Below are 26,162 nucleotides of genomic sequence, written 5' to 3' on the forward strand. Positions count from 1 at the left end.
AAGTAAGGGGGATTTGCAGGAGCAGGTCTTTTGGAAAAGAGCGTGTGTCATGTCGTATCCTGGTGCAAGCGGATACTCAGACGGCACAGAGTGAATAAGCTCGGTCTGCACAACATCTGCTATTTAGTAATCCAATCCATGATAGCGGGCCCCCACGCGGGACCGAGCCACGGCCGGCATGCGAAACTTTCCACGGCGCAGGTTTGTATTTAACGCTTTGGACATATAGGACACCTCTAGCTTTATTCATCATCCACTACTTTTCAGATGCATGGTTCGGGGCTTCCATGGGTAACGCACTCAGTGCCGTTACGATCAAAGCGCTGTGCTTTGATTACTGAAGTTTAAGCATACCTTAGTTCCGCTTTGGCAATGTAAAAGAGCCTCAGCCGCCGCAAGTCCAACGTCACGCAGGAACCCGAACTCTTTTACACCGTCATTTGCTTGTGCTCCTGCCTTGCACAACTTTCCCTGACGCCGCGAGCCGGAGCCATCAAACCCTTCCGTTTTCCCCACCTCTGGTCTCCCCCGGCTCCCGCACCTGCCCTCGCCTGCCCCTTCACCCCTCCACGCCTTTTCTCCCGCACCCCCATTTTTCCTCCTAACCCCCAAACAACCCGCAGGCGATCGGCCTCCCAGACCTCCCTAAGGAGCTCGTGGCGAGCATCGTCAGCTACCTACCGTACGCCGCGCTCCCCGCCTTCCGTACAACATGCAAGCTAGCTCGGGAGCTTGTGGATGCGGCGTCCAATGGCTGGGTGGGTTGCGGTCGCTGAGCCGCGGCAAGCGAGGCAAGCGATACGCCCTGCTAATCATCATCACCCACCGGCTCCACTACCACCACATTATAACAAAGCGTCTTAAGCTCACGCAGCGCCTTTAGCCGGGTTAGAATGGGCAGTTGAGGGAGGAAGACGTACAACTTGAAGAGGGCCAGAAGGAAATTGTATAAGGAGAAACCTGGAACCGACCCACGGGACTGATCCGATAGCAGGAGTACGAACGCTGAGATGGTCCATGTGCGGAGCGGGGAGGCAGTCCCGACTTCGCAGCCAACTGTTAACAAGCAGAACCTCTAAGCTATCCGAGGGTCTGCTGGCATTGGCATTTCCTTAGGAGGCATTGGAGTTCAATTGTCATCCAATTGGTTTTACAGGAGATGGCTGTGTGTGTATGCGTGAAAAAGAGAGAGAAAAAATGAGAGGGAGTCATTTACACGAAACCAGCCCGGCCCGGAGAGCGCTAAGCACATACATATATACGTACATTTATATATACATACATATACACGCCGGGGGGAAAGGCGCTCCGAGACGCGTCTAAAAAGGAAAAGTAACGACCAGAACGACGCAGCTAACAGAACATTCAGACGTGGCGAACAGCGCTCTTTTGCTGTCCGGAGTTTGGGTCCATGTTGGGTGGGGTCAATTGGGAACCGTGACTGAGGCCCAGCGCGGCACATCGTCCGTCTCATCCGCCTGCATGCACATACCTATATACTTGTTGGCTGTGCTGGCGTCGTAACCCCACCCCGCCCTACCCCACAGCATGATAACCATCCACACGCGGCGTCTCATCCGGCCACGTGTTGCGCATGCACGTTTGTGCACGTGTTCTATTAACGAACTGGGCCGCGTGTATGTACGTATGTGCACGCGCGTGCGTGTGTGTGAGTGTGCATGTGTGTGTATGTGTATCGCTCCGCGCCGCGTCCCCCTCTCCCAGGTGATGAAGGTGGAGGAGGGGGAGGCGCTGCTCACAAGCGGGTTGCTGCAGCGACTGACTTCTCTGGTCTACGTGTGGTTCGAACGGTGGACCTGGGAGGATGAGCAAGAGGCCAACTTCCTGGCGGTCATCCTCATGAACCTTGGCGTGTTTGCCAGGCTGCAGGTATGACTACCTAGCTGCGCATACCGGTATATGTGTGTGTGCATATTCAGCATGGATGCATTTCGTTAAGTTCGTTGGAATTGCGGAGGTGCGGAGCGGCAGGCGCGTGTCCGCCTTGTGTGTCTGTATGTGTGCTTGTTGATACCCCCTTCACGGCACAGCACGGCACACATCGGCAGTTGATAGGAGTTGGTAGCGCACATCCGTTTTTGGCCCATCCGCCCATTAAATTACAATCCACCGGCATCGTCCCGCCTTAAACCCGCGTCTCTTCCCCGCCTCCCCTCCCCCGGCCGAACAACAACCCCTCAGAAAGTTCGTTTTCCGGGTACGCCGTACATCTCCCTGCGCTGCCTCCGCGGGCTGCTGTCCGCCTTGCCTGCCGTCACCAGCCTGGCCCTGCCGCCACTGCCGCCCGCGGCCCCGGCGGACCCCCTGCAGCATTGCGCAGCTCTACGCTCCGTGGCGGCCCTCTCCTCGCTGTTGGAGCTCAGCTTGGAGGGCTGGGCTCTGAACGATGCCGGGGCGCGTATTCTGGGCCAGGGGCTACCCCAGCTGCAGCGTTTGATGCTGGGAAACACGGGGGAGGTGTCCAGGGAGGGGTGAGTCCGTGTGTGTGTATATGTGTGTATATATGTATGTGCTTTGTTGTAGGAGAATTGAGCCGCGTGGAGAAATGTATACATGTGTGAAGGGTGGCTTGTATGTGCGCGCCGGGACAGGAACAACTGCCTGAGTGTACGTGTATGCGCATGCGCGCGTATGTGCACGCGTGTATGTGTGTGTGTGGTTGTTACAGTGGGCAGTGTGTGTGTGTGTGTGTGTGTGTGTTGCAGCATCTGAACGGGCTTCATGAAGGTAAACGGCAGCTATCGAGCCTGCCATTGGTCAAGGTTGTTCGTGTATGTGCGTATTTATGTATGTATGTATATGTGTGCGTGCGTACAATTGGGAGGGGGATTGCGGTCTGTGTAGAGGGTGAGATGAGTCTTGGTTCTGCGTGGGTCACGTTCTGCAACCTGCTTCGTACCCTGCGGTGTATCCCCCTTCCTTCCACCCCGCCCACTCACTCTCCTTCCCACCCTTCCCCTGCAGATTTTGGACACCGGCAATTCATTTGCGCCACTTGCAGTGACCGCCCTCCCTCCCTCTCTACCTCCCTCCCTCCCTTCCTCCCTCCCTCTCTACCTCCCTTCCTGTAAGGCTGCCTGCTGTCGGGCGAAGCTCGAACTACCTAACCAACATTTTTGCTACAATATTTCCTTATTGTCATCTATGCTGGTGGTAATTGTGACGTGTTACGGTCCGCGCTTCCTTTGACTCTTTTCCCTTTCCCCCCTCCCCACCATTACCGAGCTATTTACCTATCAAGCTACCTTCCCTCCTCTGCGCTGCCTTGCCCTGCCCTGCCTTGCCCTGCTGGCTGCCCTGCCCTGCCCTGCTGGCTGACCGGCCTGGAGCCCATTGCAGTTACGCTGCCCTGGCCCGGCTGACCGGCCTCCTGAGTCTGACAGCGGCGGCAGCTCGTGGCAGCAACGCCACTCTGCAGCCTCTGGCGGCCTTGACGGCCCTCACGGGGCTGAGAATAGAGCTGGCGCCGGGCTTTGCCGACGAGGACCCCGGGCCGCTGGCGTGTCTGCCGGCGCTGCGGACGCTGGGGTGGTGAGAGCAGCGGCTGGGGTGTGGGGCTGGGCCGGTTAGGGTGGGGGCTTTGGGTTTCGGCTGGTCTGGGGATTGGGGGTAGGGGGATTAGGGTGGTGCGAAGGGCGGAGTACGGTTGGAGATGTTGGTGAACGCGCCGCGTGTGTGTGTGTGTATCGAATTGTGGGTGGGATGGGGCCGCATGGTTGTACTGTTGGTGCTTGGGGCTGTGGGACCGGCGCGGATTCAGGGGTGGGATGGGAGGTGAGCAAGGGTTTCGGTTTGTTCCATTTTACAGAAAGCAACGTTGGGCCATGGTAACAGAGCCAGAAGAAACAAGGATGGCCCTGCTGGCTGTTGGTGCTGGTGTGCATATGCCATGGGGGCTCCCGCTGTCGTTGTTGCCCCTTTCTACCGAAATGGCTATGTTGCTATTTTGGTGCTGATGCTGGTGCTGCTGATGGCATTGTCGTTTTGGCTGACGTCATCAGGTGGCATGCGGAGCCCCAGCCCGCGACAGGGGTGCGTCCCTGCAGCGTGTCGCCCTGGCTACGAGAGCTGTCTCTGTGCATGGAGCTGGACGTAAGGGCGTTGTCCGTGTTGGCTGAGTGCACCGGCCTCAACATGATGCAGGTATGCGCGCGTGCGCCCTGCTGCTGCTGCTGCTGCTGCTGCTGCTGCTGCTGCTGCTGCTGCTGGGCTATGCGTGCATGGGGATGAGAAGAGGAGCTCCAAAGGGCATCTGTCTCCACCGAAATTCATTCGTTTCACGTCACCCCTCATCTCACCCCTCACCTCACCCCTCATCTCACCCCTCACCTCACCCCTCACCTCACCCCTCACCTCACCCCTCATCTCACCCCTCACCTCACCCCTCATCTCACCCCTCACCTCACCCCTCACCTCACCCCTCATCTCACCCCTCACCTCACCCCTCATCTCACCCCTCACCTCACCCCTCACGTCACCCCTCACCTCACCCCTCACCTCATCTCCGGCATTATCCCTCAGGTACAGTCCATACGAATCCCCACCTCCGAGGATGACCCAGCGCTCATCGCCACGGCCAAATGGGGGACAGAAGCGGCGGTCGCCTTGGCAGCTGCAGGCAGTGCTGCATCCGGCGCTACATCCCGTGCCGTTGCGCAACAGGCTCCCGCGCTGCTGCCGGACGGCGGCTGCCGCGGCAGCGGCTCCTCCGGCGTCGCGTCTGTGCCCCTCGGCGGCGTCCGGCCCCACCTCTTAATGCCTCCATGCCTCCCGTTTCTGCGGACACTCATTCTGGGGGAGCTATCCATGCCCGCACCGGGGGAGCCGCAGCCCGTGGTGAGGTTGGTGGAGCTGTTTCCGGCGCTGGAGAACGTGCTGGTGTTCCACGTTTCGGGGCGGGGACTGCAGCAACTGACGGGAGCTGACCGGCTGAAGCGCCTGGCGCTCAACTATCCGCAACTGCGCGATGAGGTACGGCATGTGCGTACATAAAGTAACATAATGTATTTAAGTGGATTGAGCCGCCGTTTGAATTAGGGGTGGAAGAAGTTACATGCACGACTTCAGTGCGTGTGTGTATATGCGTGTATGTGTGTATGTATGTGCGTTTTATGGGCGGAGGCAGCTGGGATGGATGGATGAATGGTGTGGAAGGATCTAGTACTAGTGTGTGTGTGTGTGTGCTTGTGTGTGCGTGTGTGTGCGTGTGTGTGCGTGTGTGTGTGTGTGTGTGTTACATGGCCGTGGGGTGCATACCCCGTACCTGCAAACCGCCCAATACAAGCCGAGGGCTCGATGGCTCAAGTACTTATATACCAGCACACAGGCACGCGGGTTTGTTTTTCTCCTAGTCCAAATGATATTTTGACCTTTCCGCATTCATGGAATGTGTCCTATTCCCAATATTTGACAGCCCAGCGCTGCAGCGCCCCAGCGCCGGCGCCCGAAGCTCACGCGGCTAGAGCAGCCCCTGCAGCCTTACGGCCGGGGGGGCCTGCAGGTCTGCAGGTCTGCATCAGTTTCCTCATTCCGCGACCACCGAACGTTTTTCCCTTGTTTTCCTAAACCCGCAACACGCAAGCGCCTTTTTTTTCCGGCCTCACCTCGTCTCACACTTCTCACACTTCTCACACTTCTCACGTCTCAAACCTCGTCTGGTGTGTCTTAACAGGTTCTGGAGTTTCTGCCCCCGCTGCCCTCCTTGACGGGCTTCCAACTGGAGGGGTGCGCGCAGCTGACCGGTGCTGCGGTGCGAGCGCTGCGCTCCGTGCCCTACTTGGACCAGCTGCTGCTGCTGGAGTCGCCGGCGGTGACGGACGGCTTCCTGTGGGAGGCAGTGGCGGTGCTGGGGGCGCTGCGGACGCTGGTGCTGTCGCGGCTGCCCAATGTGCATGACGAGGGGCTGCAGGTGGGCAGTTGGTCGGGTGAAATGAAAGGTAAAGGAAAGGAAGAATCTGAAAACGATACCTGGATGCGAGTGCGAATGGGCCGTGAGAGGAGTGACTGGAAGGGGGATTTGAAGGGAAGGGGATGGGAAGGGGGTCCCACGTAATGAGCCTATGTCCAGATTGCACCTCGGGTCCAGTCCTCGATCCGTTCTCTGCTGCGCGGCTCATCATTGTCAAATTTCCATCTTTTCCACTGTTGCACTTGCTATTTTAATCGTTCCTGCAGCTGTTGCTTTATGCTGATGTTATTGTCATTCTGTTGCTTGCTCCCTGACCTGCTCTTATCCCCAAGCCCATCTTGCAAGCTCTGACCCTTACTTCCCGGTTGCCGAGCTACCACATGCTAAAGCACGTACGCCGCCTCTGCCCCTGCGCCCCTCCCAAATTATCCCCCGCATAAGGCCCTGGTGTCCCTGGCCGGTAGTCTGGAGCACCTTGAGCTGCGTTGCATGGCGGGAGTGACACCAGCGGGCCTGCAGGTGGTGACACAGCTGCCTAGGGTTACTGTGCTGGCGGTCAGCGAGTGCCCGGGCGTCGGGAAGGCCGCCTGTAGGGAGCTGGCGGCGACGTTGGCGGCGGCGGGTAGGGACGTCAACGTGGAGCACGAGACGACGACGCTGGCGCCGGTATCCCTGGCCGATGAGTTTGGCGAGCCGGAGGAAGGGGCCGGGGATGGAGCGGCGGGGGAGGGCGCAGTGCTGGGGTAGTGTTGCGCAGGGGGCGCGGAGTGCTAGGGAAAGGGAAGGATGCACGATGACGGGGGGCTTTGGGGGAGGCTGCGGGGTGGGGGTGGGGATTGCGATGGAGTATGGGCGCGGCGGGGATGCGGCCAGGTTGTGAGGAAGAAGGCGGGGAGGGGGCAGTGCGGCGTACTTGTTGCGACTTGAGAGGGGAGAGGGGTTGCGAAAAGCCTCTTCAGATGTGGTGGTGAGAAAATGCGAGAAAATGTGGTGGTTGGGCCTATATGTTTGTGTGAGAGAGTGTGTGTGTGTATGTGTTCTCATGATCTGAGCCGCGGTGAGGGAAACGGCGATGGTGTGCTTGCGTGTGTATGCGTGTGTTGCTTGTGAAAGAGCGGATTTGGCTGGGGCAACCCCTGGCTTGAGAAGGGGGTGTCGGAGGCGCCAGAAGGGCCCCCAAGAGGCTCTCAGGAAATGCATTACCGTGTGCCCTTTCTCAGCCGAGAATGGAGCAGCGGCAAGACGGCTCCCATTCGGGAGGCGATGCTGAAGGAAATTTCCGGAAGCGCCTGATCTTTCAGACGAAGAATTAGCGCAAGAGGTAGACAACGAGGCTCGGCTCCCAAAGGATGCGAGAAAGGGCAACACGAGGGAGTTCTGTTCTGGCACAAGGGGCGTATGCTGCCAGGTCGTACTTTGTTGCTGGTATCACATTGTTCAGCTGCGTGTCTGTTGCGTGTCTGTCCAGAAGAAAGCTAGCTATATTGGTCAGAGCGGCTTTTGTGTAATGTGCTACTGCATGCCTGTATTAGAAAGCAGCTGGTTGTGTGCGCATGTGCGTGTGCATGTGTGTGTATGAGTTTTGCCAGAAACGCATGCGAAGCACGGCACCAAATCAGGTTGAGTCGCTTCGAATGGTAACCGTTTTTTCTGTTTTCTCCTGTTTGGGTTGGAATTATAGAGGTTGGGATGGTGCCGGAGGGCACGGTGACACCCCCGGACACGGCAACATCTGTCCGCTACACATTTGCAAGCACATAAGCATGATGACGCATAGATGCATTGGAGAGGTACGTTTCTGTTTGCGTCTTATGGTTGCGAGCCTCTTAGCGAGGTGGAACTGTTGCATCCGTACAACCCCTTTGTAGTGTTGCGGTATGGCGGTATGGTAGGTGGGCAGGATGGGGAGGCGGAAGACAAGGTGTAGGTGCAAACACGCAAGGATGCGAGCAGGAGGTGATTTGAAATGCTGGTGGCGCTGCGACATTTAGGTAGGAATTTTCGTGTTTATTAAAGGCCAGGGAGTCCCGACAATATTGTGAATTAACCGATTGTGGCTGCGGTGTTAGCCGTATTATGTAAGAGGGGAGGGAGGGAAATGGATTGGAGGTTGAATGTGATATGGGCGTGAAAGGGCTTTATCATACAGATGGCTATATAGCTATGGAGCAGGAGCGCTGAATGTCAACCGACGACGCAGCAACAGTTGGCGGTAGGCGGCTCTTCGAGCTGATAGCACCACCGTTATGCATAAGCAGCATGGAGTAAAAAGTAACACAGGCGCGAATGCGTGGCTCTAACCCAGTGCTTGGGCCGAAGCCTGCACTGCGGTGGCGAAACAGTTTCCCCAGTTTCCCCCTCGGAATTACCACTCGGTGAAGAACAAACTGTTCCCCCTTAATAAGCCCATTGAATTTCCGTCCTCCTAAAAACGAAACCCATATTGCCAAAGAGGCCACCGGCATTTAATGCTAGCCATAACGACGGGAGATGTAGGACTTTCTGTTGCCTTGCTTGCTGGCAGCCTGTACTGGCCGCTTGGAGGACCCACCCATGCACGTCACGTTGTACCCACTCTCACTCTGTCCCTCCTCAGTCATGCCATCCTGGCTCCCTTCCTCCACGACTGCACTATCCTCTTTACCTCCCCCCTCTTTCCCGCCCTCCTCCCCCCCTCCCTCCTCCTCGCCGCCTGACCAGCCCCTCTATCGGGGGCATTGGCACCTGCTGCTGCTGCCACCAGGTTAAACCCGCCCTCCACAGCAGCTGTCAGTGGGCTGGCCCCCCACGGGCTGGGCACCATTGCTGCTGCGGTTGCTGCTACCGCCTGACCACCTGTTGCTGCTGCCAACAGGTTAAGCCTGCCCTCCACAGCAGCTGTCAATGAGCTATCACGAAAATTGGTACCCAATGCTGCTGCTGCCGGGTTGAACCCTTCCCCAGCTCTCGCCACCACTGCTGTTGCTGCTGCTGTCTGATCACCCCCTGTATCGTGAGCTACTGCCAGCGTCACCAGCTCGTCATGCGCACCAGGCTGCTGCAGTGCACGCACAGCGACCTCCAAGCCATCTAAGACCTGGGTAAGCCGCCGGTGCAGTTCTGGACGTGACTTAAGCAACTGGTGCACGTTACTGCAGGACTTAATCGTTCTGCCCTGAACGGGGTTGAGTAGCCACGAGGTTGCTCGCATCAGTAAGGATGTCAACGGCATGCTGCTTCAGCTTGCTGGCCATCCGGCTTTTTCGCTTTTTATCTAATGTGGCAAGATCCTTCTCTGCATATATACAGAGGAGTGGACAGTTGTTTGCCCTTCAAGTGCTTGGATTACTGTCACCTTTGAATCCGGGCTGAGCAGCTAGCCAGACCAAGAACCAGGACGAGAAACCCAAAACGTGTTCATTACAGCACGACTAACAAGAACAAGGCACCGGGGACGTGGACATATGGTTGTGGAGAAGAGACGCCCAGCCTGCCTGCCAGAGCACGCATGCTACTTCGTGCGGCCCTTCCGGGCTACCGTGCTCTTCCGCATTGGTAACCAGCAGGCAGCCGACGGCCTCGCTTGGGTTACTTTGGCCCCACACCTAACCCAGCGAAACATCCCCCCTTCACCCAGTCGTGTCACATTCGCTCCACCACTGCCCACCTCACAGCCACAGACCGGCGAATGTAGACCAGCACCGCATCAGACCTCCACCGCCCGTGCACCTTAATCTCCTCCAGACCCACCCCAGCATTGGCAGCCGCGGTGGCCCCGCCCTTGCACAAGCTGTGGGCCGATATCCTAGCGAGATCTAGCCTCAGCTCCGGCTCGTATCCCTGCAACTCTCCAGCAACCCATGCAGCCTGCCAGCGAAATCCCTGTGCTGCCAAGCCGAGCCCCGCTTGCCCGGCCCAGTGATTCCCCGTACGAAGAGCGGGGAGTGAACTTCGGCCGTTAGTACGCACTCCAGGTGCCGCTGCACTATGCGAGCGATGGTTACGCCGCTCTGGGTGAGTGCTGCCAGGCACACCAACACCCCTGCATCCTTCTGGTCCGTCTTGCTACGTACGATCTGCAGCCCCACACCCCCTCCCGGCAACTCCTCAACACAGCCCGCCATCAGGGCCGCCAACTCACTCCTCTGGAGCGAAAAAACCCCAAAACCAGCCAGCAGGCGTCCTGGGTGAACTCCATCACCCTCCACGGCTCCGCATTTGCCCTGCACCGTCGCCGCCCCGACTCCTAGGTGACCGATGAGCTGTCTGCGACCACGCTGCCGTGTAATGCCACAGTCAGCTGTGCCAGGTCCTCTGTAACACTCCCAAGGGCCACTGATCCGATACCCGCCACCGCAAGCAAGCAAGTGGTGCAGCAGTACCAACCGCCGGGGTAGGCGCCTGGGGCGATTCCTCCCTCAAGAATTCCCCCCTCACCAAGTCCAGATTGGCCAAAACACAAACGCCACCAAGATGCCTCCTTATCCCCGAGGAGGGGGCCGATATCACTGCACGCGCCCGGTCTATCGCCCGATGGGGAGGGCAGCTCTAACCTGCAGCGTGTGGGGGCCCCCTCCAACTGGGCTAAACGTCACACAGACGCCTCCTTATCCCCGAGGAGGGGGCCGATATCGCGGTGCACGCCCCGTCTATCGCCCGACGGGGAGGGCAGCTCTAACCCGCAGCGTGTGGGGGCCCTCCAACTGGGCTAAACGTCAACAAGACGCCTCCTTATCCCCAAAGAGGGGGCCGATATCGCGGTGCATGCCCCATCTATCGCCCGACGGGGAGGGCAGCTCTAACCCGCAGCGTGTGGGGGCCCTCCAATTGGGCTAAACGTCAACAAGACGCCTCCTTATCCCCGAGGAGGGGCCCGATATCACGGTGCGCGCCCCGTTTATCGCCCGACGGGGAGGGAAGTGCTGAACACTGGAAAGGCAGGCCGCCGGCTCGTGGACAAGGCAGGTACGACCCAACAGAGGGCAACACGGAGTAGTCCCTCCCAGAAAACACTGACAGGCGCACTAAGCAGGGCAAGCCGCACTACAAACTCGGCATCTTCATGACACACATGCAAGGAGCCAATGGGGAGGGGCGCACAAGCAACCCCTTATGGAACTCACGTTGGGCAGAGACGTCCGCCTGTTGTTGGGCGCCGGCCGCCGTGAATGTTGTGGTTGATGATCATCAAGCTGGGTAAGTGCTTGCTTGAAGGACGTTGGAAGAAATGGTGCTGCTGCCCTCTGTTCCCTGCTGGCATACGGCCCAGTGAAGTCAGCATGCTTCTTGCTGAGCATCTTGCTGCGCCGTGGCACTGTAGCAACCCACTCAAGCCCATCGACAATAACTATGAAGGTTTCTCCGGCGCGGCACTGTGCAAGTTCACACGCAAAGTTAAACACTTCACGTTTAAGGCGTTGGCCTATTTGTCTCTTCTGTAAGTACAGGTCGCGTATCTGCATAAAGGTACCAGATGGTGCCATTTTCACAGCAATCACATAGTGCTAAACCCAGTGACGTTTCTTATTGGTGCTGCAAATTGTCCAAATGTTCACATGACTTCTGGGCAGCAAGAGGTGAAATGCCGTGCAATTCCGGACCCTGGTCCGGAAGTGTACGGCATCTTGAAAATTATGCTGAATCCTGGTCTTAACTTCGCAGAATTGGACAGTACCAACGAATCGAAGCCTATGTGGTCATATTTTGTAGATGACATCCAGGCAGAATAGTCCAAATAGGGAACAGGGGTCCTCGAGGTCTGTGTCCCCAGAACGGTCGTTGAGGAACACACTTGAAGAAGAGAGAGCTCTCATCATCCAGAGGAATTTAAAGAAGCTAGCAAGCCTTGGACTACAGGTCGCCAGGCCTTCAAGCAAGCCTCCATCTCGTCCGCCAAAACAGCGCTCACAACGAGGAGCTGAAGAAGGACACCCTCGACCATCAGCATGTATTGCTACTATGCATGCTGCAACAAAGAGGAAAGCCGCTGCCGCCGAGGGTGCGGTCCGCAATAAGGTATGACCGGGTCCAGATCGGGTCAAACCATTCATTTCCCTTCATACGGTTACCGCAGACCATTTCTCTCATTCCAATTTTCCAAATTATACTGTTTGACGCGATCTGGGAACTGCAAGAATGTGACCTCGTGGGGAAGACCAAGGGCTGCTTCCTTGTTGGAGCACGTAAGAAGGAGGACATCAAGCCCGAGGCTTTGGGGGCTGGATTACTATTGGGCGACCTGGTAAGCTTACACGCTGTCTGACAGGCGGTCTGCTGTGCGTCTGTATGCGTTCATACCCTAACAAAGAACTTCCATCTGTGCTTGTAACTGCCGCCTGGCCTCTTACCCCCTATGAACATACAGGATGACGAGACCGCTGACGGCTGCACTGATCTCCTGGTGATTGGCCGCGCCATGGCAGTCATCAAGGACCTTGGCACTGTGCACATTCCCCCGACTGGCCAGTCCTTTGCACTAAATGACCAGCCACTCCGCCTCTTCCAGAAGGTAAATCAAGGTTGATCTGTGATACCACGTCTGCATCACATGTGTTGACTTTGTTCTGGTTGCTTCTGTCTGCAGGTGCGATGGCTCATTGTGGGATTGCTCGCAGTCAAGGGCAAGATGACCGCAGTCCAGTGGGCCATGAGGACCACTGGGCTGAGCAAGAAGCAGTTGGATGCGGTGGACTTGGAGTGATACACACCCTGTTAGGAACCACCTTAGGTGTGGGAAGTGTAGGCGGTGTGTGGGGCTGTACTTGGCTATTGGGCTGTCCTGTCCATGCGCCTTGTTGCGAGCCCCTCAGCATAGGCCTTGTGATCGCGTTCAGGGATCCACCATAACACTCATTCATTTGGTATGCTGCAGTACCATATGCAGTTCCAGCATGGATCGAGCATGTGATTGTATATATGTTGTAGGTATAAGTGCTGGCATGGTGGACCTGGACCTCATATGTGTGTCTGCCCGAATGGGAAAGCGGTCTGCTGTGAGAATCGGGCTCTAGCGAGATGGTGTCCCTAGGTTTTTGTTGGGCATACCTCTTTTTGAAGGCGCCCTTAAGAACGGTTTAAGAATGCTGGGGGACGGTTTAAGAACACTTGAGAACGGTTTAAGAACGCTTGAGAATGCTTGAGAACACTGTAACAATGCTGTGAGAACACTGTAAGAACTCTGTGAGAACACTGTAAGAACGCTTGAGAACACTGTAAGAACACTTAAGAATGGTGAGAGAACGGTGTAAGAACGCTTGAGAACACTGTAAGAACGCTTAAGAATGGTGAGAGAACGGTGTAAGAACGCTTGAGAACGCTTTAAGAATGGTGAGAGAATGGTGTAAGAACGCTTGAGAGTGGTGAAAGATTGCTTAAGAATGCGTGAGAAAATGGTTTGAGAATGTCCTTGAGAAGGGGTAAGATCGCTGAGAACGCTTGAGATCCCCTGCAAAGAGCGCTCTCTTGAGATCGCTTAAGAACGCTTGAGAAGGCACAATCTTAAAACATGGCAGATAAGAGTGTTCTCAGAACGCTCTTAACAGCGGCATCCACTTGTGCTTTATATGACTTAAGATCGCGTTGAGAGCGCTCTTAAAGCGGTTTCATTTTGGTAGGGTGACGCGGTTGGCATGAATGTTGAAGGCTGACTGGTCGGACGCCAGGTGCTGTCTGCCTGCCGCCTTGAACATCGATCCCCACTCCGGCACAGTGTCCAGGATGTCCTCCCTCCCTCGCTCAGGCCAGCGAGCGCTGCGTCGTCCTCGCCCACACTTGGGAGGGGGTGCCAGCCTTGCAGCGGAATGCCGAAGACGAGCTGAAGTTTACGCTCTTGAATCGCCAGCCGAGCGGCGTCGTGAGTCTTCAGGTCGGTAACGGACGGGTTGGCTCGAAGGAGTCTCGAACGTTGTGACTCATGCTTGCGCCGAATGGACTCGAGTTTGGCTGTGTGGGCGTCCTTGGCTGATTTCGAAGCCCGAACGGGCAAATGCTGCTCCTGCTGGCCGAGGTCTGTCGCCAACGCCTCGTCGATAGCCAAAAGCTGATCTTCTACCCGTTGCAATATGTACAAATCATCCGATGAAAGCGGTGGGAAGGAGACCAGCTCTCGGTCGCAGTCAGCGGTCGTGCGCAGGTGGTCAAAGGGCGACATGGCTACAGCAACCAACACCAGACGAACTGACGAAATGAAATGAAGATTAATAAGACACGAAAGGACAAGAAAGTCGAAAGAAAGGTCGCCAGATCCACACCGCTGACCAACGGACAATAACAGCGGCAGCTAGCAGCTGTTCTGGTAAAGAGAGCTCGTATCAACCAGAAGCCGAGCCAGAGATCACAAGGAAGATTATTAGACAAGACGAAACACCACCGAGCAAAATAGCAGCTCAATACAACAACCAACCAACCGCACCGTACGATGCCGCTCTGACGCCCGCCTTCAAACCACATTTTCGACTACGCCTAAAATAAGGTAGCATACGCCCCCGGACTGGGAACGAGCGTACTGCAGGGTCCGGTAACATGCGCCAGTGTACGGGCCGAAACCTCACTGCCAATACCGAAATAGTTTCCGATTTCTGGACCCTTCTGCGAAACCTCGCGAAACTGCCGGAAACTGCCGAAACCCTGAAAATGCTGTATTTTATGACGTCCATGGTATGCAAACGTTGTTTGTGGGCCCTATGTGCCTTTGCGCCTCATGGGACCTGCTCATGTGTGTCCGAAGGCACTCCGGGTCACCATAATGTTACTAATCTGCGATTAAAGCTTGAATTCACTGACATTTTTCTTATGTAACTGGCGTCTGATGTTGGGATGCGCAAAGGGAAACTTTTACATGAAGCTGCTGGTGGTTGGGGGCCGCTGAACCAGGTTGAAGATCTGCCCTCCATACCACTGCTCACAGCCATCTTGGGTGCCACATGCTGGGCCCCATTCTCTAAATCTGCATGTCGCTCCGTGCTCAACACCACCTGATACCGCACCATGTCCTAGTCGACACTAATCTTGTGCTAGATCACGGCATGCCCTGCACAGAACTGGTACCTAACCAAAGATAACCCTCAAACATCTAATACTGGCATACACACATGCAAGCGGGTCCCGCGCACTTTTGCGCGATATGGACGCGCATCTCCTGAAGGCGCCCTTGCTTGGACTCGGTCCGGCAGTACTTGCAGATGATAGTCCAGTTCTTACACTTTGCATTATATTCTTTCTTCTCAAAGTGAGCCCAAACGGTCTGATCAGCGGTCCTTCCGCCCTTGTTTTTGACCGGATCTGTGTCTGCACTGACAACGGAAGTTGTCTGAGACATTGATAAGATAAGCTCAACATTCGCAGAGTTTCGCAGCCTTGCACAACGCGCCTGCACTTTGAAACTATTCAAAGTAGGTTCCGCCGTACGGCGCTAGCCGAAAGGGGCCGAAACTAGTTTCGGCCTTTCCGCAGAACCAGGACCTCTTCGCCGGAAACACCGAAACTAGTTTCGGCAGGTTTACGTTTCGGCAGGTTTACGTTGCCAACCGAACGCCAACCGAACGCGCCACGAGGAGGTTTACCATATATATTTTACATGTGTGCATATATGTGATTTACGATTATGATTGTGTCTCCTTATGGATGTTGTCTTGTCTCATGAGCCGGACGCCTTGCCGAATTCCTCGGCCGGACGACTTGCCCATCCTCTGAAATTTGAAAGATAACGCATTGAAATGCCTGCGTTGAAAGTAGTTTGGTTAAGTTAAAAACCGGTCGGGGAGATGGCCTAACCTTTATCTGACACGCTGACATGCCTAGCGCGGGGCGCGGGGGCGCGGGGCACGGGGCGCCCCCCCTACTGGGGGGGTTTAGGCACCTCCCAGTAGGTGCCCCTGCGTGTCGGTATCCCCGATTTCTCGCCAGCCCCTGCTTTCCCCCATGCACCGCGCCTACCTGTAGCTGCGTAATGATTATATGCATGCATGGGCTGCGGCGAATCGGTGCGCGAAGCCCCAGCGGGACCGAAATGGGACCTTACGTGTTCCTGACCCGCCTAGCCTCCTGCCGCCTGCGCGTCCGTATCCCCGATTTCTCGCCAGCCCCTGCTTTCCCCCATGCACCGTGCCTACCTAAAGCTGCGTAATGATTATATGCATGCATGGGCTGCGGCGAATCGGCGCGCGAAGCCCCAGCGGGACCGAAATGGGACCTTACGTGTTCCTGACCCGCCTAGCCTCCTGCCGCCTGCGCGTCCGTATCCCCGATTTCTCGCCAGCCCCTGCTTTCCCCCATGCACCGTGCCTACCTAAAGCTGCGTAATGATTGTATGCATGCATGGGCTGCGGCGAATCGGCGCGCGAAGCCCCAGCGGGACCGAAATGGGACCTTACGTGTTCCTGACCCGCCTAGCCTCCTGCCACCTGCGCGTCCGTATCCCCGATTTCTCGCCAGCCCCTGCTTTCCCCCATGCACCGTGCCTACCTAAAGCTGCGTAATGATTGTATGCATGCATGGGCTGCGGCGAATCGGCGCGCGAAGCCCCAGCGGGACCGAAATGGGACCTTACGTGTTCCTGACCCGCCTAGCCTCCTGCCGCCTGCGCGTCCGTATCCCCGATTTCTCGCCAGCCCCTGCTTTCCCCCATGCACCGTGCCTACCTAAAGCTGCGTAATGATTCTTACTGTACAAAAATCTGTACGAATGAGGTATGTAGCTACATGTAGCTAATATAATTATTTTGAACGATCGGCCGTAATCAAAGTGAACATCCACTCAGTTAGTGGAACCAAGAGTCCACTCCAAGAGTGGGCTAGAGGGTAGGACACACTGTCGGGCAGAGCAATTCTTTTGACTGCCCGGTCGCACAATTCCCGTGCTTCCCTAATTCGACACCCTGAACACGCTAATTCTGACTGTCCGAATGTCCCTGCCCAGTGTTATTTTTTTCATTTCTGCCGGTTAATTTTCCAGTCCGAACGGAGGAATAGGTTTTTAGTCGCGGGAATAAGGTATTCCGAATCTGTGAGGCGCTTGGGGGGGNTNNGNNCCCCCCAGACCCCCCCCCCCCATGAGTTACAGTTTAGTTCGTGCAAACGCCGGGTTTGGGGAATGTCGCAACACGCGCACACCAATCTCTCAAGCACTGATCGAATAGAGTTCGTTCACCATCGTTCGTCTTGCATCACGTTGAAAGATAACACTACACGACTTTCCAGTTTGCAGAAGTAATGATGCATAGCAGCAATGAACCGGAACCACCAAACGCAACCTGTTTCCTGGCCCCTCGCGATTGTATCCATATGAGGAACATTGATGTCTGGCCCGCTCGCTGTTGACAATCGGAGTGGCGTCATTGTCGTCGGCTGGCTGCAGCATTGCGTCCACATTGCCTACGACCCCTACACCGTCTTCATTAACGTCGCTAATGGTTTCAGTGAAATTTAGTATCTGCTTTACTGGCCTTCAATGCTTTGGGAGCTTCGGGTCCGAATGTTTTGCAGCGCTTGGTCCGGTCAGAAACAGTCCGATTCCTCGTTGACTTTCGGGCGTGAGCTTCCTAAAAGTATCAATGGCATTAAAGTACTATGATATGGTTAACATGTATGTCTCCTGTAAGATTCTAGCGGCTTTGGCATGGACATCCCATTTTTGGCTGGAGGAATGAACTTGTACGGTTGGAACATTATTTATTCTTAACTTTCAGGACCACGAACATTTTTTTATTCCGAATTCGGAATATATTCCGCAAAAAAATAACGCTGTCCCTGCCAGGCCAATTCGACACCCTGTCAGCCTAATTCTGGCTGTCGGAATGTCCCGCCAGGCTAATTCGTATCCCTGTCAGGCTAATTCTGACTGTCGGAATGTCCCTGCCAGGCCAATTCGTATCCCTGTCAGGCCAATTCAAGGGCCTGTCCCGGCAATTCAACTTGTCCCAGGTGCCAATTTCAACCCTTCTACCGAGCAATTTAGACCAATTGCAGGGTCTGCCCCCAAACTCTCAGGCACGCATTCAGAATTGCGGGAGTTGAAGGAACTTTACGAAACAAGGGGAGCACTTACAAATATCTCTCGTGTGTTTGTTGGTTTCAAATCCGTACATGCTTGTACGGTAACAAGGCGTGTGAGGCTCCTGCCACTTCCTGCCCCATATGGGACAGGAAGTGGCAGGAGCCCCACACGCCTTGTTACCGTACTCCGTACTCATTCACCCATACATTCATTGTGTGTGTATGTGTGAAAAGTTACCATCACCCGAACCGACCAGAACCAAAGGTGTCTGTGCATGGAAAGTCGCTCACAATTTTAACACCCGCTCTATTCATTCATTCATTCCTTCGTTCAGACAAGCAGACATATCCACACGCCTCGTCTTGAACTGTGCTTCAGTCCTGCTAAGGGCCCCCGGCACAGTAGGGCCCCCTAAGGTGTACTTGCAGAAGTAGTGTTGTTGCCTCCTGTTCAATCATTCCATCCAAAATGTTGTCGAACAAGCTCAGCAGCAGTACAAGGTATGAGCGCAGCAGCTACTTGTATAATGGTTTTACAAATAGCTTCCGAACGCAGATTGAGAGGTGGTGGTAGGGGTCCCGTCTGGACAGCAAACTTCTTGGCGCAAATCTGTCTTCAAGCATGCGAGCCAGGATGTGGTCATATGGGGGCTTTCCTGTCATAGACCCGGTCATCAGGCCTCACGACCACTCATGAGGCCTCATGACCGGTCATGCTACCGGTCATGAAGCATAGTCATGGTCATGATAGTTGTCATGCTCCTTATGCGGCATGACCAATCATGAATTGCCCCTCCTGTGTGTAAACTCGGTCATGTTCCCAATGGTCATATGCTGGCAATGTGTTCACGATTTGTTCCATTCTAAACTGTCAAAATTACTAAATAATGATTAAATGCCATATGCCATATTGACAAATTTGTCTCCTCGATGGATCGTTCCAAGGCTGTAACGTGGTTCGCAACCGAACCACGGCCAGGCGGCATGTAAGGCGCCGGGCGCAGTGGCAGCTGGTACTGCCGCTGCTGCACCGGCCGGTGCAATGGTGTTCCCGCGGGGACACCATTGCCAGCAACGTACGGGGTATTGTCGACTTCGCCGTTAGGAGGCATGACGTCCTGCATTGCGTCAGCAACAGGAACAAAAGAATTATTTAGCAAAGTGAGTGCTTGCCCACGTAAACGTCATTGTGAGGCCGACTTCGCAGACATCAACTTCAGGGTGCCAACAAATTTTCCGTATCCCGCGACTTGGATTTTAGACTTCGGTCGTGAGCTACTCTCGATCGGTTGAGCAGACGAACCAGGGACGCAGGCCCCAGCTTTATCCAGATAAAGCCCCGCGCCCATACGCAGGTATTTTAGGACTTCGGTACGCGTAGCAGTGCGGCAAACAAATGGCGACTACTGCTGGTCGAGTCATCAGTAATCGCAAGCCGCCGGGCAACTAATATCAGTATTAATTAGACCTGGATTGATCGCTGTGCCCTGCATTACTAGTATGACGAAGGCGACGATGACGACGAGCAATTGCGAAGCAAGGCGGGCTACCTCGACCGTACCGAAGAACACTCGGATAGCGCTTGGCTGGTGCAAAGGATGATTCAGGATGGCTTAAATTTCGCTTGCTGCTGCGCATTAACATAGATTAAAAAGCCATAATCGATAACTTGAAATGTATAGGTTTCCTGAGCTTTGCAAAGTTAAACGGTTTGGAACGTACGATGGACGAGCGGTTCTGTGCGGGTGAGCTCCTTTTTTAGTTGCGAAGCGCCTGTGTTTGCTACTTTTCGGAGGACATCGTAGCGCTCCTGGACATGCAGGCTTTGGACCTTACGGTCTATTCGTGAGGCGTTTTACTGCTGTCGTCCGTGGGTACGTCAAATTTCCTTCCCCAACCTGCTTTCTTTATTACCGCCCCAGTGGGGCCATCGTGTGCTCAGCGTGTAACAGAGTCTTTGCAGAAAACCAAGCACGTCTTGGTCACCTTGAGTATGACTTTTCCTTCCTGCCTTGCTTCCGTCTGCGCTAAAAACGTCCACACTGCTTCCGCTTCCGGAACCGAATCCCTTCGTTGGATGCGACATTTATGGCGGTGGCCCGCATCAGTAGTATTAAAGTGCTAAGTACCATGCGTATATCCCTGCAAGATGTGATGTAGTGCCGATAGAAGGAAAGGTATCACTGGCAGCTCCCTCCCCTGCTGGCACTATTTCGTGAAAACAGATGCACACACTCGAATTGTTCCGTCTGTGGTGCAGTACTAGTAACTATGCCGCTTGTAGCAACTACTCGTCCATCATACGACCTCGTCGGTAATTGGGTCCCCTGTCTAAAGACGACAGAAAAATAACCGACGCTCCTATTTATAGCAGCAGCGGCAGCTGGTGACGTAGAAGGAGCCCGCCATACGTCGGGTTCGATGGCGTGCAGAACTCCAAGGGGCATACGGCCCATTCAGTTGTATGTACACATGCGTAGACGCAGCCCGCCCCCCAGTAACCTGACGAATGAGAACAACGAAGCGGTTTGAGTGGTTTTGACCTTTCCGAGGAGTTGATAAAATTGCATTTGCGAAGCAAAACGTAGAATCGTTGGTTTCGTACCGAAGCTGCAGCAGGGGTATATAGCTTGCAGGGATATACGCATGGTACTTAGCACTTTAATACTACTGATGCGGGCCACCGCCATAAATGTCGCATCCAACGAAGGGATTCGGTTCCGGAAGCGGAAGTAGTGTGGACGTTTTTAGCGCAGACGGAAGCAAGGCAGGAAGGAAAAGTCATACTCAAGGTGACCAAGACGTGCTTGGTTTTCTGCAAAGACTCTGTTACACGCTGAGCACACGATGGCCCCACTGGGGCGGTAATAAAGAAAGCAGGTTGGGGAAGGAAATTTGACGTACCCACGGACGACAGCAGTAAAACGCCTCACGAATAGACCGTAAGGTCCAAAGCCTGCGTGTCCAGGAGCGCTACGATGTCCTCCGAAAAGTAGCAAACACAGGCGCTTCGCAACTAAAAAAGGAGCTCACCCGCACAGAACCGCTCGTCCATCGTACGTTCCAAAACCGTTTAACTTTGCAAAGCTCAGGAAACCTATACATTTCAGGTTATCGATTCAGTCTTTTTAATACGTGCTAATCCGCAGCAGCTAGAGAAATTTAAACCATCCTGATTCATCCTTCGCACCAGCCAAGCGCTATCCGAGTGTTCTTCGATACGGTGGACACCATTGCCAGCAACGTACGGGGTATTGTCGACTTCGCCGTTAGGAGGCATGACGTCCTGCATTGCGTCAGCAACAGGAACAAAAGAATTATTTAGCAAAGTGAGTGATTGCTCACGGAAACGTCATTGTGAGGCCGACTTCGCAGACATCAACTTCAGGGTGCCAACAAATTTTCCGTATCCCGCGACTTGGATTTTAGACTTCGGTCGTGAGCTACTCTCGATCGGTTGAGCAGACGAACCAGGGACGCAGGCCCCAGCTTTATTAAGCAGCCCCTTCGCACAAATGTGTCCGGTCGTACTCTGCCGATTAGTTGTTGCTCCATAGGTAAATGCCATTTTCTGTTACAAAGAATGAAAGAGAGAAAAGGACTGAGAGGCCCGAAGAAGACGGGCCTTACGAACAGAGAAAGAGACACCGCAACTGAACTAACGCGAGGCTGCGCCATAAACGGGCGGGCGGGCGGGCGCGCGCTGAACAACAAAAACAAGATAAGCTAACCAGCTTAATGCGCGCAATAAATGACGGCCCTGAGGACACGGGCCGTTGCGAAACAGTTAGTCTAACAGTTACGCATTGGGCCTTACGCCCAACTAACCCAGCTTACTTAACGCAAGCTCGCATTAGTTGTTGCTCCATAGGTAAATGCCAAAGGAGAAGATACCCCCTCTAGCGGAAATAACAAACAAACAAACTGATCACCAAAACAGCGCAACGCGACGGGCCGCTAGAGGGACAAAGGACGCGAGAGCTGCCAGACAGGCACACACACCGACACGAAATAAAGCTCCCCAAGCAAAACGCCTCAACGACCTCCAAACGATACTCCAGCAGCAAGGACGGCGTACACGCCATCTCTACACAGGCAAAAGAGCGAACAAACAGAACGCTGCCAAAACCACAAGGACGAGGTCAAACCAGCGCTCCCCAACCGCGCACAGACTGACCCACCGGCCACAAACGCGACGGATCCCTCAACAAACGCGGACGGACGCCCACTGAAGGAATGGACGATAGACACGCGAGAATGCCAAACATGTGCCCGCTAAGGGTGGACTAAACGGCCAACTAGGGCTTGAACTGAACACCGGCTCTGCAATAACGACCGCTCCACGCGCCCAGGGCACTGACAGCAGGGATACGGATGACGAAACCCAGCACGACAAACAGCAAGGTCGGGCCACCTCCGAACCAACAGGTACAACGGCCAACTGTTCAAATTTTCCACACAGCACCTGCAATAAAGGCCAACACAAAGAGAGAGACAGAGCCACGGAGTGCTGCAAATGCAACCAACTACTATAAAAACGCCGCCAGCAGGGGCTGTCTCCAGTACAGGGCGCTCTTGGTTAACCGAGCAAGACATACACGGAGCTCACGGAGTTCACGGAGCTCATGGCACTGAAAATAAGGCTGAGCAGCACGGGCTTGGATAAAGCTCTTGGCAGCTAGGAACTGACCCCACAGGAGCCCGACATAAACGGAGTCAGAAAGAGCCCCAGCCTACTGCGACACAGAAAACGCACAAACACAGCGATGCGAACTGCCAGGTCTTAGCACCAACCCTGGGACAAGGTAACCTGGCAACCGGCAAAGACATGCGGAATGGACCAACCCTAGGCCGGCGAGCGACAGCTGCGATACCAACAGGTTATCAAAGACCGGGGATGTCGCAACGGACTGCAGATCCAGCGAGAAACCGGGACCTATTCCGCGCCAAAGGTACTACTCGAATCGAGTCCCAAATCCAGCGGGGTTGGAACCAGCGGTACCACCGGATACCAAGCAAGTGAAACCGCTCCGAAATCACGAGAAACCAAACGCAGGTTAACACCAAGCGACGAAAAACCAACTACCTGCGCGGTGCCTAAGGAGCGCACACACGACAAATCCCTACCTATTCGCTCCACATAACTGCATAACTACTTCCCTGGCGCAAAGCAACTACGGCGTTCCCTCAAAGACGGTCCCACTGCCCCTACAACATATAACGCGCCCCACGGGGAAGGGTGAAATGCTAGGAAAGCGCTCCTAGCGGGGCACGCGAACCGAACTTGCAGCGCCTCACGGAACGACCGAGTGCTAAGCAAAGCGCCCACATGAAGATTGCACCCGCACTGCTACGACCTGCCAGGAAGGGGGTGGTAGATAGGTGCTCGACCCACCCTCGCCCGGCGCAAACAGCTCCGTATTCGACGGCAGGAACACAAGGTCAACCGCCAACTCCATCAACTGTTGCCACCAAGGTTGGGCCGTCCAGTACGGCACGACTAGGGTGAGGCACGCTCCCTCCTCGCGCACTTTCTGCACCACAGCGAGCAAGAAGTCGGGGTCCAAGGGTGGGCAGCCATATGCATTAAGCCCTGCCCAAGATTGCAAGAGAGCATTGACCCCCGATGAACCCGGACAATGGTGGCGAGAAAAGAAAACCGGGAGGTGCGTGTTAATATGCGTGGCAAACAAGTCGACATGGTGCGGACCGAAGCGGTGCTCCAAAAGGCGGAAAAACCGGGGATGCAAGCGGTAATCATCACGGTCTACCCAACGCGAGGCTTCATCTGCCTCGTTGTCAGCACTAGCCACACGCTCGACTTGTAGAACAATACTATGCTTCGGCATGAATTCCCATAATAATTTTAGTTCGGCATGCAGAGCTGCCGAGCGCGAAGAAGACGCCCTAGCACTGCTTGCGTGCACGTGTTGTCCTCCCTAATTAACACAACACGCTGCTGAACGAACGGGAGGAAGGACTCTAAAGCATGACGGACAGCGCGCAACTCCTTCCAATTGATGTGCGCGTAGAGCTCTGGTGCCGACCAATAACCGCGCGCCACACGACCATGCAGGACCGCGCCCCACGAATGGCATGATGCATCCACTGAAAGCTCAACTGCAGCAGGCCCCTGGTGAATAGCCGCCGAGCAGTGGTGGGTAGGGATGTCCGCCCACCAATCTAAGTCACGTAACGACCCACGGGACAAGCGAACTCGACCGGACCAGCCAACAGGTTGCTTAATGTCGTCGTAAAAATTGCGGAGAAATAAAGGCGCTGGGGTAAGGGCCAATTTGACACTCTGCGCAAAACCACAAAACTTAGCCAGCTCACGCTTCTGTACAAGACGCCGATTTTTCTTTGCCGTGATCCGCAACCCGATCGCCAGCCGCCGCAATTTGGCGAGCTTCTGCTTAGGCACCTCAAACACACCAGCTGCCGTATTGATCGTAATGCCTAAATGGTACACTGACTGCGACGGCTCCCACTGGCACTTGGTGGGGTGGCACGACAACCCCAAGAACTCGATACTCTCACGCACCCAGCGTGCACCAAGACGCGCTTGCTCCTCAGACCTAAACACGAAGAGGAAGTCATCCAAATACGGCAGCACTCGCGCACCCGGACGAGAAGGACGCCCTGTCCGGGAAACGGGAAAAAACTGGTGGGGCGGGAGCGGGGGCGAGAGACGCTTGCGACCTTTACCCGACGCAGCCAAAGGATCCCGCCAAAAACGCACCACATTGCGCATGATTTTCGTAAACCAATACGGGCTATTTAGCCACCCCATAGGCAGGGCGTTCATCTCGTACAGAACACCACAAAAACGAAAAGTGAAGAAACGCCGATCCGCTGGGCGAATAGGGATGTGGTAAAAGGCGTCCGCCAAATCAACCTTCACCATCCAGGAGCCCTCGAGGCCCATACGCCGCAGAGTGCGGAGGGTTTCATACCGGCACTTGTAAGCTTTCTGCGCTACGTTCATCCTCTTCAGGTTGACGACCAAACGCCAAGAACCACTGTCCGGTTTCGGGACACAAAAGGCATTCACCACATGATCAACCGCACGGGAGGGGTCTACCCGCGAGATGGCCCCGAGCGCCACCAGGCGAGGCTCCTCCTTCTCCAACCACCAACGGCTCTGCTCGTCTGTAGCAGGAAAACTTGGCAGATCAAAAGCAGGCGGGGGGCGGTTACCTCGAAACTCCACCGGGACACCATGCTTCAAGACGTGCAATGTGCGCGCATCTGCTCCAATTGCCTTCCAAGCGGCCAGCCGCGCCGAGGCCCTAGCATGCAGGGGCACGGAGGTGGTGGACATATCGGACTACTCGTGCTGCCCCGGAAACTCCACGCCTGGGGTTGTAGAGCCCGTCGCCACGCGGAAGGGATGGGACGAAGCGCACACATAGCCACCACCGGTGTGGGCGGACGTCGATTTCCTGATCCGCTGAAGAGCAAACCTTCAGCGTCGCGCCCAAACCTCGGCGATGAGCTTGATGAAATACGTCGTCAAGCGGACATTTAGTGTTGTAGCTGCAGGGGCAAGCTTGTTGGGTCCGGGGTGGGCGGGAGTTGTTGACCCGCTCTGGAGAAAGCAGGGGGCATAAACTGCGTCGCAGAAGCCCTCGAGGAAATGCCAGTCTGTGACATTCCAGTTAGCTATGTAGGATAGCTGTGAGTTGCCTCCACCAGCGGAGTCATGCCTAGCGATACCGGGACATGCGCCGCCACTAGCACTACCAAAGGTGCTTCAATAAGGTGGGCTAACTCAATGGTGCTAGTGCTTTATATTCTCCACTGCACTCTACCCGATGGGTCTCGCTGACGAGCCGAAGGCACAGCGGTATAGTAACAGAAAGCGCGCCGAAGGCGCGGGACCTGTTTTGTTGATCAGCGCGCGCTGAACAACAAAAACAAGATAAGCTAACTAGCTTAATGCGCGCAATAAATGACGGCCCTGAGGACACGGGCCGTTGCGAAACAGTTAGTCTAACAGTTACGCATTGGGCCTTACGCCCAACTAACCCAGCTTACTTAACGCAAGCTCGCAATAAACCCTCCGTACTTCGTCCCAAAAGCCAGGAGCGAATTTTACCGCACGGATGCGCGCGTGCGATTCGCAAAATGCGCCTGTACAAGTGTATATAAATTCCTGGCGGAAAGACCGAGGATCGCCAGCGCGTTGCGCAGGTGGGCATGTTGGCCATAGCCGCACGCGGCATGCAGCCCGGACTATTGCGTGGCTGCTTTGCAGTAAC

At 55.2% G+C, this 26,162-nt stretch overlaps 3 protein-coding genes across 3 annotated transcripts; 2 read left to right on the forward strand and 1 right to left on the reverse strand.

Moving 5' to 3' along the window:
* Positions 1–138: 138 nt before the first annotated feature.
* On the forward strand, positions 139–6,676 carry VOLCADRAFT_89106 (uncharacterized protein; the record flags this gene model as incomplete). The annotated part of the gene is made up of 9 exons (XM_002948663.1): positions 139–201; positions 624–758; positions 1,726–1,890; positions 2,332–2,492; positions 3,361–3,552; positions 4,023–4,164; positions 4,543–4,992; positions 5,693–5,929; positions 6,371–6,676. The coding sequence occupies 9 exons, from the start codon at positions 139–141 to the stop codon at positions 6,674–6,676; spliced, it is 1,851 nt and encodes a 616-aa protein (XP_002948709.1).
* A 2,696-nt stretch (positions 6,677–9,372) lies between these two features.
* Positions 9,373–11,345, forward strand: VOLCADRAFT_104037 (uncharacterized protein; the record flags this gene model as incomplete). The annotated part of the gene is made up of 3 exons (XM_002948664.1): positions 9,373–9,598; positions 10,205–10,301; positions 11,178–11,345. Coding segments are annotated over 3 exons (489 nt in total), but the record flags the coding sequence as incomplete, so codon positions are not given.
* Positions 11,346–13,475: 2,130 nt separating this feature from the next.
* VOLCADRAFT_89108 (uncharacterized protein) lies at positions 13,476–14,057 on the reverse strand (the record flags this gene model as incomplete). Its single annotated transcript, XM_002948786.1, has 1 exon — positions 13,476–14,057. One exon carries the CDS (start codon positions 14,055–14,057, stop codon positions 13,476–13,478), a length of 582 nt encoding a protein of 193 aa, XP_002948832.1.
* Positions 14,058–26,162: the final 12,105 nt, after the last annotated feature.

This window comes from Volvox carteri, assembly GCF_000143455.1.
Source record: "Volvox carteri f. nagariensis unplaced genomic scaffold VOLCAscaffold_11, whole genome shotgun sequence".
In the NCBI taxonomy this organism is placed as follows: domain Eukaryota; kingdom Viridiplantae; phylum Chlorophyta; class Chlorophyceae; order Chlamydomonadales; family Volvocaceae; genus Volvox; species Volvox carteri.